This window comes from Triticum dicoccoides, chromosome 5B (assembly GCF_002162155.2).
Source record: "Triticum dicoccoides isolate Atlit2015 ecotype Zavitan chromosome 5B, WEW_v2.0, whole genome shotgun sequence".
NCBI lineage: Eukaryota > Viridiplantae > Streptophyta > Magnoliopsida > Poales > Poaceae > Triticum > Triticum dicoccoides.
This window is the reverse complement of record NC_041389.1, coordinates 377,548,321-377,563,440: the sequence shown is the minus strand read 5'-3', so window position 1 is coordinate 377,563,440 and position 15,120 is coordinate 377,548,321. Positions and strand designations below refer to the sequence as shown.

The window sequence follows — 15,120 nt, the reverse complement described above, 5'->3', positions numbered from 1 at the left end:
GTCGTGGCTCGGGCTCTAACCGAACCGCGACGCGCGACTGGCACAAATGTCCTGGTAACCGTATACTAGATAACATGTCTGAAATACTATTTTCAGAGGTCGGGATTGGCCTCCGGGGCTAAAACTAAGCGCGATCACTGGCCTGCTGCACTGGCCGTGGCCTGTGAATCCGGATCTCAGTACAATCAGCACCAGTTCTTTATTAGCTCAGCTCAGCTTCAGTTTCAGTTGTTCCAAATGCAGAGACTGACCCTGACCCTGACTGACCCTTGTGCGGCGTGCAGGACAGCATGCGAGACCGGATCCCGAGCGGTGAGCGGCCGGAGCAGCGCCGATGCGCGGAGCCACACGTGCGACGGTGGCCTCTGCCCGACGGGAGCCCCGCTGGAGCTCGACTGGCGGGCATCGTTGGGCGGCGCCTGTCCGGCATGGCAAGTGGCAATGGCATCGCCCTCGGCCTGGGCTCTATCCAAGTGGACTGGACGACTGTCACTGGCCGAGCTTAGTTATAGTTAGCATATGTAGCAGATAAACTAAACAGTGCAGAATCACCAGCAGTGGTGCCGCTGTTGTCCTCGGCTGCCGAGTTTTTTACGCTCTGGAACACTGGAAACGCATGTGCCATCTTCCTGAAAATTCAAAACGGGCTTGAGTTTCATCTGGAGCCTCGATCTTGCGGTTGATCAATGCAGCTTTGTCGCCATCAGTGACAACTAGTGGTACGGTTTGATTCCAGCAGGTTGCCAATACACATGGAAATCTGCTGATTTTTGCAAACGACGTGCCGTGCATGGTAAAACAAACAGCCGCTCATGTACAACTTGCAATGCCGCAGACCAACAGCCGAAATTTCGGCGTTCCATCGAGATTGCCGGGAATCGGCGATATTGGGAAAATCCATGAAATTCAGGAACATTAGAGTTTTCATTAAAATAGACTTCGTCTGGTAGAATCATTTTCATTATTATTTTCACGACAAACTCTTGCCTTTTCTTTTAGAAATGGAGCAGGACCCCGGTCTCTGCATCTGAACGATGCATGCATCCACTTTATTAATTATTCACACAAAATCTCACAAAGTGATACAACAGTAAGACTAAAGCCACCGTCTAGGCAACATTTGTCGCTACTCCTATCCAATTGATGAAGGGATGCTGATAGTCTAGGCCTAATACCAAACAGACCTCGCAGCCAAACCTAACATCTAAGACCTGAGGTCCCATGCAGGACGCCTGCCGGGTATGGGTCACCCACCGGTCCGGCGCACTCCTCAACCAGGACGCCTGCCGGGTATGAGGCCGCCGCAGCCACCTGCCACCAATCCATCTTCGAAGATGTACTGCTGCATCTACTTTGCCCGTTCTAGCTGCCGTCGACGCCACCGTGACGCCAGACTGCTTCACCCTCCTGCGCGAGTCCATCTCCGCGCATCGAACGCCGAGTCACCACAGCGCCATGCCGCCGAGACCCGCCGCCATCAATGAGTGAGACGACGCATCGCTCCACCAAAGAATCCATTCTCTGGTCCCTCGATCACGTGTGTACCTCCAAGAATGACGCCCCCAAGGGAGGAACGACACCAGAGGGCCGCTGTCATCCAATCTAGGGTTTCCTCCGAAGGTAGCAGAGAGTGGCCTTGAACTTCTCCATGGCGATGCCTTCAAGAAGGAAACGATGCAGATAGCGTCGTCACCGCCGGCCTTGGCTGTAGCCGAAAGCAAGTTTTCACCCAGCTCTGTTCGAAGGAATTCAACTCCCGTGCACGGCCGCCGCCACCACCAGGGTGAGCACACGCTGCCGCCGGCACCTCCACCCAGAGGCCTCGAGATAACCGGCGGAGCCTGGTCACCAGATGCACCACCACCGCCATCCCGCAGGGCCACCGGCCAATCCCATCTCCAAAGCCTCAATCCCCGATCCAATCTGGGAGTAACCAGATCCGCCGCCAGGAGGCAGCGCCCATGCCAGATAGAAACACTGCTTGAAAGAGTTTGAACTTATTTTCTCTAACTTCAATTATAGAACTAACCTTTTTCTGATTAATTTCTCATTTGATTTTTGAAAATTCTTTCAATACAATGAAAAAAAATCCAAAAGGGTTTCTATTTAATGACGAAATTAAAAAAATTGATCAAAAGGGGTTTTCACCCTCCCCATTTTTATTAAAAACGGGCACAGCACCCAGGCAAGATGAAATTGGATTTTTGAGAAGTGTCTAGAATGAAAGTCTTTTATGCTCTTATTAATAAGATTTACTAACCTAAGTCGCGGGAGTTTGGCGGAAATTCGGGCGTTTCAAATTCAAAAGAGGCTTTGAGATTACGAGGTTGCAAGCCACTCCATCGAAAGCACTCACAGTTTCACCACGGCAATAATTACTACAGTACACGAGAGATGAAACAAGCTTCGTTCCTATTGCTGCTGCTGCTCTGGTACTCTGATTTTTACAGGTTTTTTCTTCTGGTCTGGTAGGTCCCAACTCCAAGCACTTTTATACTACTAAGAAAAACAAAAGAAAGGAGAAGAAAAGCGGACTGTTAATCCGTCGATTAGCTCGCAGTGGATTCAGAGATGCTACTGCTGGCGCTGCTGCTCTGGCCCGCCGCGGCTTCGGAGATGCTCTGCAGGGACGGGCGCCAGTGCCGGCCCCTGCCGCTCCCGGCCGGCTGCGCGCCGCCGGAGCCCCGGTGCCGGTCCTTCTCCCCCCGCTGCTTCGCGTTCGCGTTCGCGTCCTGAGGAGGCAGGAGCGCGTATAGGAATCAGTATACTGCTTCGTGCGGTTTCAGATAGGAAGAGGAGATTATCATCAGGAGAATGGAGAGGCACTGACCTTGTCAGAGGCGCCCTGCTCCGCCCCGTCGCCGCGCCGGAGCTGGTCGTGCTGCTGCTTGATGGCCTCGCACCGCCGCATCTTGTCGTTCTTCCTCGCCCGCAGCGCCTTGGTCACCTCTGCGCACCGCAACACCAACAAGCATCGATTAGAAACAGATTGCTGCAACGAACGGCGGAATCCAGGCACAGGAACGAGCTCCGCGCCATGGATGACACGGAAGAAGAGCACGGCGGCTCTCGATGTCGACGGACGCAGTCACGCAGGGAGAGTGGAGGACAGTACACGAACCTTGCGCGGTGATGAGGCGGTAGACCTGGCCGAGGTGAAGCACGTCCTTGGGCTTGAGGAGCTTGACCCGGGTGATCTTGGCGGCGGCGCCCGCGCCTGCGACGGCGGCCGCCGCGGCTGCCTCGTCCCCCGCGGCCGCCTTGTCGTCGGGGGAGAGGCGGAGGATGACGAGCGCGACGTAGTGGCCGGGGTTGGTCTTCATGACCTCGGCGGCCGGGGTGGGCCAGTAGAGGCGCTCCACCTTGCCGCCGGGGTGCTGTATGATGACCTCCGCCGCCTCGGCCGCCTGGCAGTTGCCCATCGCACCTCGCTTGTGCCGGCGGAGCTAGTGGCGTCTGGTGAGCTCTGGGGGAGGAGGGAGAGGGAGGTGGTGGTGGAGGAGGAGCAGAGGAGAGGAGAGCAGGAGGTCACGCAGTTGCCGTTTCGAGGGAAGTGGTGGCGTTAAATGTGGTGAAGGGAAAAGGCGCCGGCCATGAGGGGAGGGGAGTTTTGGCTGGCCTCATCTAGTCTCGTCTCAGCACACTGCAAATGGGCAATGGTGGACACGTGGAGCACTACTGCACTAAACTGGTCTTCTTTTGGAACATAAAAAACTGCAAAATTTCTATTATGAATTTGTCAAAACCATTCTCGCCACCGAAGGTAAGGGTAAAGGCGCCCTGCAAACGACATCACACAGTAGTCTACAAAAAGGTACTCCTACTAACAAACTGTTTGCCTGCCAGAGACCCTCGCCTTCTTCATCTCATGCGTTCTCACCCGTATCCGTTTATGTTATTCGAGAAGTATAAGAGCATCCCCACTCGTTTGGTCCTCAGGGGTTAAAAAAACGTCGTCCTGGGACGCGTTGGCTGAAATATCAGCTTGGGGCGATCTGGTTCTCAGCCGTCGCCCGAGGTGCCGATTTCGGCTCATTTTTGGAGTAAATTAGCCCACTTAGAGCATCTCTAGCAGACCCATTAAAATCGCAAACTGCAAAAAGTGGGATACGAGTTGGAAAAAGTGCATTTTAATGGTTCATTTTAGCTGCGGCTGAACATATACTATAAAACAAACTGTAAAATTAGAATAAAGAGCTCCTTCCTCCAGTCCGGCCGCTGCCGCCCCTTCCCCCAGCCGGCCACGCCGGTCGCGTCCAACCCCGTCGGCCGCACCCATCGCCCACAGGCCATGCCGCGTCGCCCGTCGGTCGCGTCCCGCCCCTGTCGGCCGCGCCCCATCACCGCGCCGGCCGCGCCCAGCCTCGCCCTGTCGCCTCCTCGTCCGCGCCCAGCCTTGCCGGTCACGCCCCGCCGCCTCGGCCGTCCGCGCCTTACTCTATTGCCAGCCGAGTCATGCCCCTTTGCATGCCGCGCCGGGAGGATTCCGGGGGCCAGGCTGAGGTCATGGGAGGCCACGGCTATGTCGAGCTCGTCCAATTCGAACCGGCAGTGATCGATTGCGGCGCCTAGCGGCCTTTTCCGGTGAGCGGTGATGAATTCCAGTGAGTTTAGGGCGGATTCCGGCAAACTCCGCGGCGGCGTGTTTGCTCCGACGAGGCTTGAACGGTATACGGGCCCCCCTAGATTCGGCCTTCCAACCTCCAAAGATAAGGGTTTCGGGTGGGCATTTGCGGTGGCCCTTAAAAATTTTACGGGTTGGACCACTTTTATGGTTTTTGTTCTGGACACTTTTTCGCCCAAAACTGTAAAACGCAAAAAGTTTACGAGTTTGACCACTTATGCGAGGTCTGCTAGAAATGCTCTTATCAGCTCATTTTCGGCGCAAATTAGCCCACTATAGGCGCAAATTGACCAATTTCAGCCCGTATTCGGCGTACTAAGGGCACAAATTGAACCGAAGCTATTTTTATCACATAGTTCATCATAGAAAATCAATAGAAATCAAATAGTTCAATACAAATAGTTCAACAAATAAAAACTCATATTTCATCACGTCTCGAGCTAGGCGTTTCCCTTGAGCCTCCATAGGTGCTCCAACAGATCCCGCTGCAGTTGTTGATGCACCTGTGGGTCTCAGATCTCCTGACACATATTGAGGAAGGCAGTTCAGGTTGCCGGTAGCTGGTGATCAACTTGGGAAAGAGGACCCTGTATGTAATATGGTTCAGTGTCAAACACTGGCTCTTCCCGCTCGCTCTCAATAATCATGTTGTACAAGATGACATAACAAGTCATGATCTCCCACATTTGATCTTTCAATCTCCTTCTTTTTGGTAATGGATGACAACATATAGATCAAAGCTTCGACAAATGATAATATAAATGAAGTACATCGTCGCTTTGAGAAGTATGTGATAAGCAAGAGCTCCCCCTAAATTTGTGCATTATTTAAAATTTGCTTTTGAATGCAAATGCACAATCGTTTAGGATCATGGGTTACTCTTTCATGTCACATACATCTTGGTGGAGTGCTCAAAATGATAGAATATAAGATATGCACTCATCACCAAGGCAAGATATGAATGATCATACATAAGAGATAGAATATCATCATTCAAGCACACATTAAAGCATAATATGATCATACACATGATCCTAGAAGTATCTCACACACAAGCATAAATAGTGTATCAACCAAACAAGCAAGTAAACAAGTAGCAAGAGAGGCAAATGAAGCAAAACATTCACTCTCTTGAAGCCTATGATCTATACATTTTCTCCCCCTTTGGCAACAAGGTACCAAAAAGCTTGAAAATGCATTGTGCTATGCGGCTCTATAAGCACGATCACCGGAGCTCCGGTGTGCGAAGGTGGCGTGGGGAGGAGTCCTGCAACAAATGCATCTGAAGAAGTCTGTGGAGCTGGTGGAGTTGCAACTGGAGGAACAACTGAGGCTGTAGCTGCTGGTGCTGAAGTAGTAGCCCTAGTGTCACTGGTTGGAACAGCTCCAGACCTTTGTGCCCTTGGCACTCTCTGAAAAATTCAGTGGTAGCTCTCCCTCTTCTCTCTTCAGCTTCTTCCTGGAGTTGCTCAACTGTAGTCTGGATCTCTGTGACCTTCAAGTCTAGATCATAAAACTTTGTCTCGATGATCCTCTCAAGACTCTCTTGATTTTGAGTCAGGGTTGCCAATCCTTTCTCAATTCTCACAGTGGCCTCAAGTAGATAGCTAAGCTAATCCTACTTTGTCTTGAGGTGTACAGCTGAAGCACCAGGAACTTGTGAAGTTTGTGCTGCCTTCTCTGCCTTTACTTTTTCCCTCTTTTCCTGAGCCTCTACTGATGTAGGATGTGAAGCATCCATGACAACCTCATTGTCCTCAGATTCATGCAACAGGGAATGGTGCTCCTTGTCCAAAAGATATATGTCTTTGCCCATCTTAGAGTTGATGAGCATCTGAATGTGTGGAGCATAGCTACATGATCTCTTCTGATCAGCAGCAGTCCTCTTTATTGTCTCAACAATCAAGGTTATCACCTTGAACTTCTTTGGCACATCAAACATATGCAACAAGTTAATTGAATGCCCTCTGATCATCCTGTCATCTCCAGACTTGGGCAACAATGTGTGCCTTAGAATAGAGTTAATGGTGGGCAGCCCATACAATAGATAATATATTGAGCCAAACTTGTGAGTCTCCAAGGTAGCATCAGGAATCTTCTTGTACATGTGTGCCATGGAGTTGCGTCCTTTCCTAGGCTTGGCATATACATCTGTTGTCGGGGGGATGAACCCCGCGCAGGCAACGGAACCCAGATCCTTTTCAAAAAACAACGGGGCCGGCTTCGCCCCTGAAGCCGGCACGTGCTTGGCCGGGTTGCTCGACCCAGCCAAACCCCGCAACCCGGCCAAACTCTCCGACTCGGCCAGGCGCATCGACTCGGCCTCAACAACTAGCACAAGACAGCCGAACCCGTCGCAAACAAGGCTTCCTCAACAAGCCAGCTCCACCCATGGCGTGTTCCGCAACCCAGCCACGGGTCAGCTCCCGTCCCATCCAGGTCATACGATGGCACGACTCTTCAACCACTAACGACCGTGGCAACAGTGCCCCGCCCATGCTTCTGGTCAGCCGAAACGTGGCAACAGTGCCCCTCACCTACCCGCTGACCAGGGCCGGTGTGGCTACAATGCTCCCGTCATCACCGTTGATGACAGCAAGCGGCGACCTGACGGAGCGCCACTATACACGACTCGACTCGGCCACGCCCTGACGATCGACAAGACGGCGCACATCCCCCCTAGGCATGCAGGGCCCGCACCTAGGGGAACTCGGCGAAACACAGACCCCTAGCCCGGGTCCCCAGACGCCAACGACTCGGACCCACCAACTTGTAACATTACCACTGTATCCCTGGGGGGGTTGGCCTATAAAAGCCCCCAGGAGCCCACGCATACGGGAAGAGAGAAAAAAGCAAGCAGGAAAGCATAGAGGAACTAGCCACCAAACAGTAGCATCCACACGGGGAGAAGGAGCAGCCTAAGCCTTGGCCAGCCTTCCTTCCTCCTCCATACAGCTCCAGGAGCAACCTTGTACTGTCGCACATCAAACTATACTCGGCAGGACTAGGGGTGTTATCTCTCCGGAGAGCCCCGAACCTGGGTATGTCTTGCGTCCCGCGCTCGCTCATGCCAACCCCGCCTCTGGAGCCCATCAGTGCCCTCGAGCCTCCTCCTCCTCTCTTTAGCCATCCCATGGCATCTGCCATGCACCCACCATGACAGTTGGCGCCCACCATGGGGCAGCTCGAGGAGCTGGCCGGGAGCACGCTTCAGACGGGGCCCTTCTCCTACTCCGACGAGTTCGTCGTGCTGGCGGACGATGTCGTCGATGCACTCGCCGCCTCCTTCGCCGCGCTGCGCATCTCTGATGTGCCCACGGCCGATGGGTACCCCAGCGAGGTATTTAGCTACTCCGACTCCCCCTCTCCCTCAACTGTGGCATTTACGTCGGGGCAATGGATGTCCACGTGGAGGTCTTCGTCATCGGCGACGACGCCTCCTCCTCATCGAGCAAGATGAGGAAGGCTGTCGAAGCCAGGGCCATAACGGAATGGACCAAGCCGTCCAATCCATTGCGCACCGTGATGCAGAGCCTCCGCGTCCCCATCGGCTCCGACATCGATGCCACCAACGTCGCTGAGGCCCGAGCCCAACTCGAGGAAAGGCGCCAGCAGATGCTGGAGCTGACCGAGACGCCCGCCGCCACCCAGCATCGCCTAGATTCCACTCAGCTGGAGCACAATGCCGCGTACGGATTCACGCCTGCCACGGCCTAGCCGAGCCGGGTTGCCGACATGCGTGCCTGGGGAGGAGCAATCGGCCGGGCCCTCGGCGCCGTTGTCGGTGTCAAAACTGGCAGATCTCGGGTAGGGGGTCCTGAACTGTGCGTCTAAGGCTAATGGTAACAGGAGGCGGGGGACACGATGTTTACCCAGGTTTGGGCCCTCTTGATGGAGGTAATACCCTACTTCTTGCTTGATTGATCTTGATGATATGAGTATTACAAGAGTTGAACTACGACGAGATCGTAGAGGCTAAACCCTAGAAGCTAGCCTATGATTATGATTGTTCTTGTCCTACGGACTAAACCCTTTGGTTTATATAGACACCGGAGGGGGCTAGGGTTACACATAGTCGGTTACAGAGAAGGAGATCTACATATCTGAATCGCCAAGCTTGCCTTCCATGCCAAGGAGAGTCCCATCCGGACATGGGACGAAGTCTTCAATCTTGTATCTTCATTGTCCAACAGTCCGGCCAAAGTATATAGTACGGCTGTCCAAAGACCCCCTAATCCAGGACTCGCTCGGTAGCTCCTGAACCAGGCTTCAATGACGATGAGTCCGGCACGCAGATTGTCTTCATCATGCAAGGCAGGTTCCTTCTCCGAATACTCCATAGAAGATCTTGAATATGAGGATCGTGTCCGGCTCTGCAAAATAACTTCCACTTACCACCATAGAGAGCACAATACTCCACAATCCTAACCTACTGACAACCTTTTACGGCATGACATCATGCCGCGGCCCGGTTATTACGAACCGTTTTTCCCAGCCTGCCACTAGACGTATTGCGAGGCGGTTTTATTGGCACGTCTTGTCGAAGCAGAGATCGTGTTCCCCTTATCACAGGATTCTCATCAATACGGGTGTGGGTAACCCAACTACGCCTGTTAGCATGACTCCTCGATTTTAGGCAAGTTCCAAACGGTCACACTGAGGACGCTTGATATTCACCCCCTTTATAGAGGGACCAAGGCATGTCCCTTTCTTCCCATGCTTGCTCCTTCCCCAACCTCGAGTTCCAACACCCAAAGCTCAGGCTTAAGTGCTTCGGACCTTCAATCATGTCCGGAACCAACCTTCAAGGTCAGTGGATGGCCTCCTCTATCACAGAGGAGGACATCAAGAAGCTCAGGGAGGCCAGCTATCTGACCGCCGAAATCCCACACAGGCTACCTTCCCAAGGGCAGGTCATCCCTGCTCCCGAACCCAACGAGAGCGTCGTATTTGTTTCCCACTTCCTCCGAGGCTTAGGCTTTAGTCTCGTTCCCTTTGTTAGAGGGCTCATGTTCTATTATGGGCTAGATTTTGATGATCTAGCTCCGGACTCCATCCTTCACATCTCGTCGTTTATCGTCGTGTGTGAAGCCTTCCTCCACATCACCCCACACTCCGGGCTATGGCTCAACACCTTCAATATAAAGCCGAAGGTAATCGATGGGCGATATGCGGAGTGCGGAGGCGCTGTAATAAGCAAAAGCGCCGATGCCCCATGGCCAGAGGGTTCCTTCCCGGAGGTGTCCGACTTATGGCAGCGGAGGTGGTTCTATATCACAGCTCCCCGAGGCACAAAGTGGGCGGCCGCCCCCGCCTTCCGCTCGGGCCCTCCACCTCAACTGGCGTTGTGGGTCAACGAGGGACTGGATTGGGGGCCAGCTAATGACGTACCGACATTGCAAAGCCGCATTCGGGATCTTCTCAAGAGGGATGCCAGTCTTGTCAAGGTAATGCAAGTAATGCTGGTTCGTCGGGTCCTGCCGTGCCAACGTCGACCTCTCCTCATGTGGGAGTTCAACCCGGAAGGACCGCGAACTATTCAACAATTCTTCGGCATGACACTCGAAGGGATGTAGAGGTTGTTCTTCGGATCACGGATAAAGTGTCCGGACACCACCGAGGACGCGGGTCTCAACTGCAACCGTCCAGATACCCAAGTGAGTAATCTCGCAACCGAACATGCTGTCTTTATATTTGACACAACACCAATCTGAAAAATGCTCTCGTCCAGGACTGGATACGGCAGGCGGAGAGGATCAGGTGTTCGGCCCCTCTTCCCGAAGGCTCGCCGGATCCTGTGCTAGCCAGGATGCTTGAGCGCGCACCCTATCAAGTGCCATCAGGAGAAGATGAAGGGAGGAATAAAGAAGCCAAGAGCGGGCTTCATACATTACACATCCAAACCAGGGAATTAATGTCTCCATGAAGGAGGATAGTCGGGGAGGGGAATCTAAAATCCCCTCCCCCCATGGGAAGAAAAGGGCCGCCTCCGAAGACTTGGAAACGGAGGTTTCCAAACGAGGGAAGAAACCCTCGCCAAGGGGCCCTGCCCCAGGGGGCGTTCTCACCACACAGCGCCCGCAAACGGGCGAGCCCTCCACCGAGCTATAAGTGAATCAAAAGTACTTTGGTAAATATATCCTGCTTTACCTCTGAGAATAATAACCAAGACCTATCTCTTGTAGTCCGGCCCGTAGCCCTTCTCAAGAGAGTTCGTCTTTGGGGGATCTTCTTCCGGAGATGATGGAGAGCAAAACGCCTCCTCCTGCCTCCCCGCACATGGGGCAGGCGACCCCGAGGTGTCGTCATGGAGGATTTCTCCTGATCCGTCAAGGCCAGAAGTTAACGCTTCGGTCACCCGAAGCCCGAAGTATTTGGCTCCCAAGGAGAGCAGCAGGAGGAGTTCGGGATTGTCCGGCACATAGCCGGACACACTGACGGGCCTTCTGGAGCAAGCGGCTATCTCAGAGGCGCATCGTACTTTAATGGGTACGGTGTTTGAGAGGATTTCATCCGCCAAAAGCGGGTTGAATGAAGCTTTTATGAGCTTGCTCAAAGGCTTTGAGGTACGCAAAGTAATATGTATATTTTCGGCTGTACCGCACACACTAGGTGTGCTCCATATAGATAGTAGCCCCTAAGACTCTGGTTGCTGTCCCGAGGCGGCAAATAGTGGATCATACTCCCAAGTAGTGATCGCGCTGCATTATGTGCAGGCGGCTGAGGGTCCGACGGCTGACCGGACTGCTGATTTCGCTGAACTGAGGCGACAACTTGACGTGGCGGATGCCGATATCGTGCTTGTGAACAAGCGGCTTGATGAGGCACAGGGTATGTTTTTAGTATTTTCAGCAACTATTAAGAGGAGCATGATGCTAGTATCTATAATATGCTGTGGCTGCAGATGGAGCTGCTACCATGGAGGCCCTCCGGGCGGAGCTTGCCGTTGCCAAGGGACAAGCTAAGATAAGTGATGCGGCCGTCCTAAAGGCGTCCGAAGAGTTAAGAGCCGAGCGGGCTGCTCATCGCCAGAGCGAAGATAAAATAGCCAAGATGGCTGTTGAGCTGAAAGATGCCGCCGACCGATACGAGCTCCTTGAAAAGGAGAGCCAAGCGAAAGCGGCTGACCTGAAGAAGGCCTTGGAAGCAGCCAAGGAAACCAGCTCTGAAATTAGAGGGATAAGGGAGGAGCTTCGTGAAGCCGGAGATACCACGGCTGGGAGGCCCTTTTTGTTGCGGATGAAGTTTGGAGATCTGAAGTATGCTCCTTTGGATCAGTTATGGAGTGGTGCAGACGCGTATGCGGACTTGGCAAAGAGTACTGCTGATGCGAGTGAGTTTTTCAAAGATCGGAAAGATCATGAGGTGGAAAGGTTGTTCTGGTCGCAGTTCAGCTCCCCCACGCGTCCGCTGCCATTGAATGAAAAGATAGCCGCATGGGCCGAGCTCCATAGGTTGTCCGGGCTTGCTATGAGGTCTATCGTGGATCATCTTTGGACAAAGGGACCAAGGCCGGACAATTATTTTGGTTTAGTGCAATAATTCCTTGGTGCTGTGTCGCATATCGACGCTGTGAAGAGGTCGGTGTGCATAGAGGGTGCACGGATGGCTCTTGCCCATGTGAAAACATATTGGGCAGGGATGGAAGCCACCGACATTGCAACCCGGGGTCGGCGGAAGGCCTCGACCGAGCACTAATTTGAACAGGTCTTAGAAGGCAGGTTTAATAGAGGCTCAGTGCTCGAGAGTACCATGTTCGAGTGACATGTATCCCAATTGTAAAAACAATGCTACTTCAATTATAAAGGCTGTGTTTATACTTTTGCCCGAAAGTATTGTAATGCCTCCTGTGCGGCCATTTATGTATGTATATAACCTGAAAGTTTGCAGTCGTCGGCTTCAGCCCCCACGCATATAATGCGGGGGTGTTCGAAAAAGGCACGTAATCACACTTGATCCAACATCTTGGTCCATTAAGGAGGTGATAGCACGTCGAACTAGGCAATCAGACTATATAGCTTTAACACTTTCACTTAGCCATAGGAGTTTGACGGTGGGGCTACTATATAGCCCCTGGTACTTCCGCGTTCATCCGAATACGGTGCACGTATGTACATGACCGGGAATACGGTCCTTCCTTAATGCTGAGGAATCCCGAAGATTCCGCTAAGTCATCGAGTGGTTGACCAGTCTCTCGATGTATCATGACAGTCACTTTTCGGCTTTCTCTACTGAGGTGCTCATCCGAAATAACCAGGGCACAATCACAGTAGTTCTCCTTTGGCCGCCTTAGCCGATAGAACGGAACATAAGGTAGCAAAACCCAGGAGCTGGGCAAACCCAACATTTGACCAAAGACATGATTTGGAGCTGATGCATATAAGGCCAAACTCGCGACGCCGAACACTCCCGAAGGTATTCGGACTTTGTGAAATATACTGGGCTGAGTAACACCCTCGATAATGAACCCCGAATTTCCAGGTACGTGCATTAATCTGTCGTGATGAAATGCCAATAACGCCAGTATCCCTCTCGGGTGCGTTAAGTACCGGGGGTGTCAAGCAACAAGAGACATTAAAGAAGGTTTACACATGGGCTTAATCTAAAGAGAAACCTTTGAGCGGGGCCCTGCTGCATGTCTGCACCTTTGTCTCCGTTGTGTTGTATCCTGGAAGGGTGTAGCATGATGGTCATCTGTAAAAAAGGAAAAACCCAGGTAAAAGAGTCTGGTGTAATCGTGCGAAAAGTTGGTTATTCTCAATGAACCATGAAAATGCAATCTATTATTATATTAATAGGGTCAAGCCGAACTGTGGGCCTTTTTACATGCGGGAATCCCCTAGCACCGCTTATGGGGGTATATCCATAGACCCAAGCTCAGGTTTATCTGGGCTGTTACAACCGGCGGTGCGCTGGACTCGTCTAACCGTGTCTGTGGTCTTAACGACTGGTCATTTATTCTGGTTGAAGAGGCCGCTCAGTGTTCGGCTTCTAGAGCCGCCACATATTCTTCCACACATAAGGAACGCTCTGTGTTTCCGCTAACTGTGATGACGCCATGTGGACCGGGCATCTTGAGTTTAAGGTAGGCGTAGTGCGGTACTGCGTTGAAGCAAGCAAAGGCCGCTCTTCCGAGTAGTGCATGATAGCCGCTTCGGAATGGAGCAATATCGAAGATTAATTCTTTGCTTCTGAAGTTGTCGGGAGAACTGAATATAACCTCTAGTACTAGAGAGCCCGTGCAGCGGGCCTCAACACCTGGTATTACTCCTTTAAAGGTAGTATTACTTTGGCTGATTATTGACGGGTCTATCCCCATTTTGCGGACAGTGTCCTGGTATATCAGATTAAGACTACTGCCGCCATCCATAAGGACTCGGGTGAGATGGTATCCGTCAATTATTGGGTCGAGCACCAAGGCAGCCGATCCCCTGTGCCGAATACTAGTCAGATGATCCCTGCGATCAAAAGTGATCGGGCAGGCCGACCAAGGGTTGAATTTGGGGGCGACGGGCTCTACAGCGTATACGTCTCGGAGTGCGTGTTTGTGCCTTCTCTTCGGTATATGAGTTGCGTAAATCATATTCACTGTTCTGACTTCTGGTGGGAATTTTTTCTGTCCCCTAGTGTTCGGCTGGCGAGGCTCATCCTCGTCTTCACTTGGTGTCTCTCTTCCTTTGTGTTTGGCGTTTAGCTTGCCGGCCTGCTTGAAGACCCATCATTCTCTGTGGGTGTGATTTGCAGGTTTTTCGGGGGTGCCATGAATTTGACATAATCTGTCCAGAACCTTATTTAGGCTGGACGCTCCATCTCTACTGCCTTTAAATGGCTTTTTCCGTTGACCGGGTCGCGAGCACCTGAATCCGGCGTTGACCACCGTGTTATCTGGACTGTCTTCATTGTTTTGACGCTTGTTTTTATTGCGTCACGGCTTCCCGTTGCCATCCCTGATTTCGGATGTGCCTGGGTCGCTGGTGACTCTACGGGCCAACCAGCTGTCCTCTCCGGCACAAAAGCGGGTCATAAGGCTTGTTAGGGCCGCCATTGTCCTTGGCTTTTCTTGGCCGAGGTGTCTGGTGATCCATTCGTCTCGGATTCTATGCTTTAAAGCCGCTAAGGCTTCGGCATCCGGGCAATTGACGATTTGATTCTTCTTAGTGAGAAATCTATTCAAAAGCTTACGGGCTGACTCTCCGGGTTGTTGGATTATGTGACTTAAATCGTCTGCATCCGGAGGTTGGACATAGGTCCCTTGAAAATTGGCCCTGAAAGCATCCTCAAGTTCCTCCCAACTTCCAATTGAGTTTTTGGGGAGGCTTTTCAACCAATGCCGAGCTGGTCCTTTCAACTTGAGGGGCACGTATTTAATGGCGTGGAGATCATCTCCACGAGCCATATGGATATGAAGGATAAAGTCCTCAATCCAGACCCCAGGGTCTGTCGTTCCGTCGTATGCCTCTATATTCACGGGTTTGAATCCCTATGGAAATTCATGA

The 15,120-nt window shown here is 52.4% G+C and overlaps 1 protein-coding gene across 1 annotated transcript; it reads right to left on the bottom strand.

Moving 5' to 3' along the window:
- Positions 1 to 2,327: 2,327 nt before the first annotated feature.
- Positions 2,328 to 3,584, bottom strand: LOC119305551. Its single transcript, XM_037582044.1, has 3 exons — positions 3,122 to 3,584; positions 2,831 to 2,949; positions 2,328 to 2,732 (listed from the first exon to the last, which is right to left on the bottom strand). Exons 1-3 carry the CDS (start codon positions 3,420 to 3,422, stop codon positions 2,550 to 2,552), a joined length of 603 nt encoding a protein of 200 aa, XP_037437941.1. The 5' UTR covers positions 3,423 to 3,584; the 3' UTR covers positions 2,328 to 2,549.
- Between the last annotated feature and the right edge of the window lie 11,536 nt (positions 3,585 to 15,120).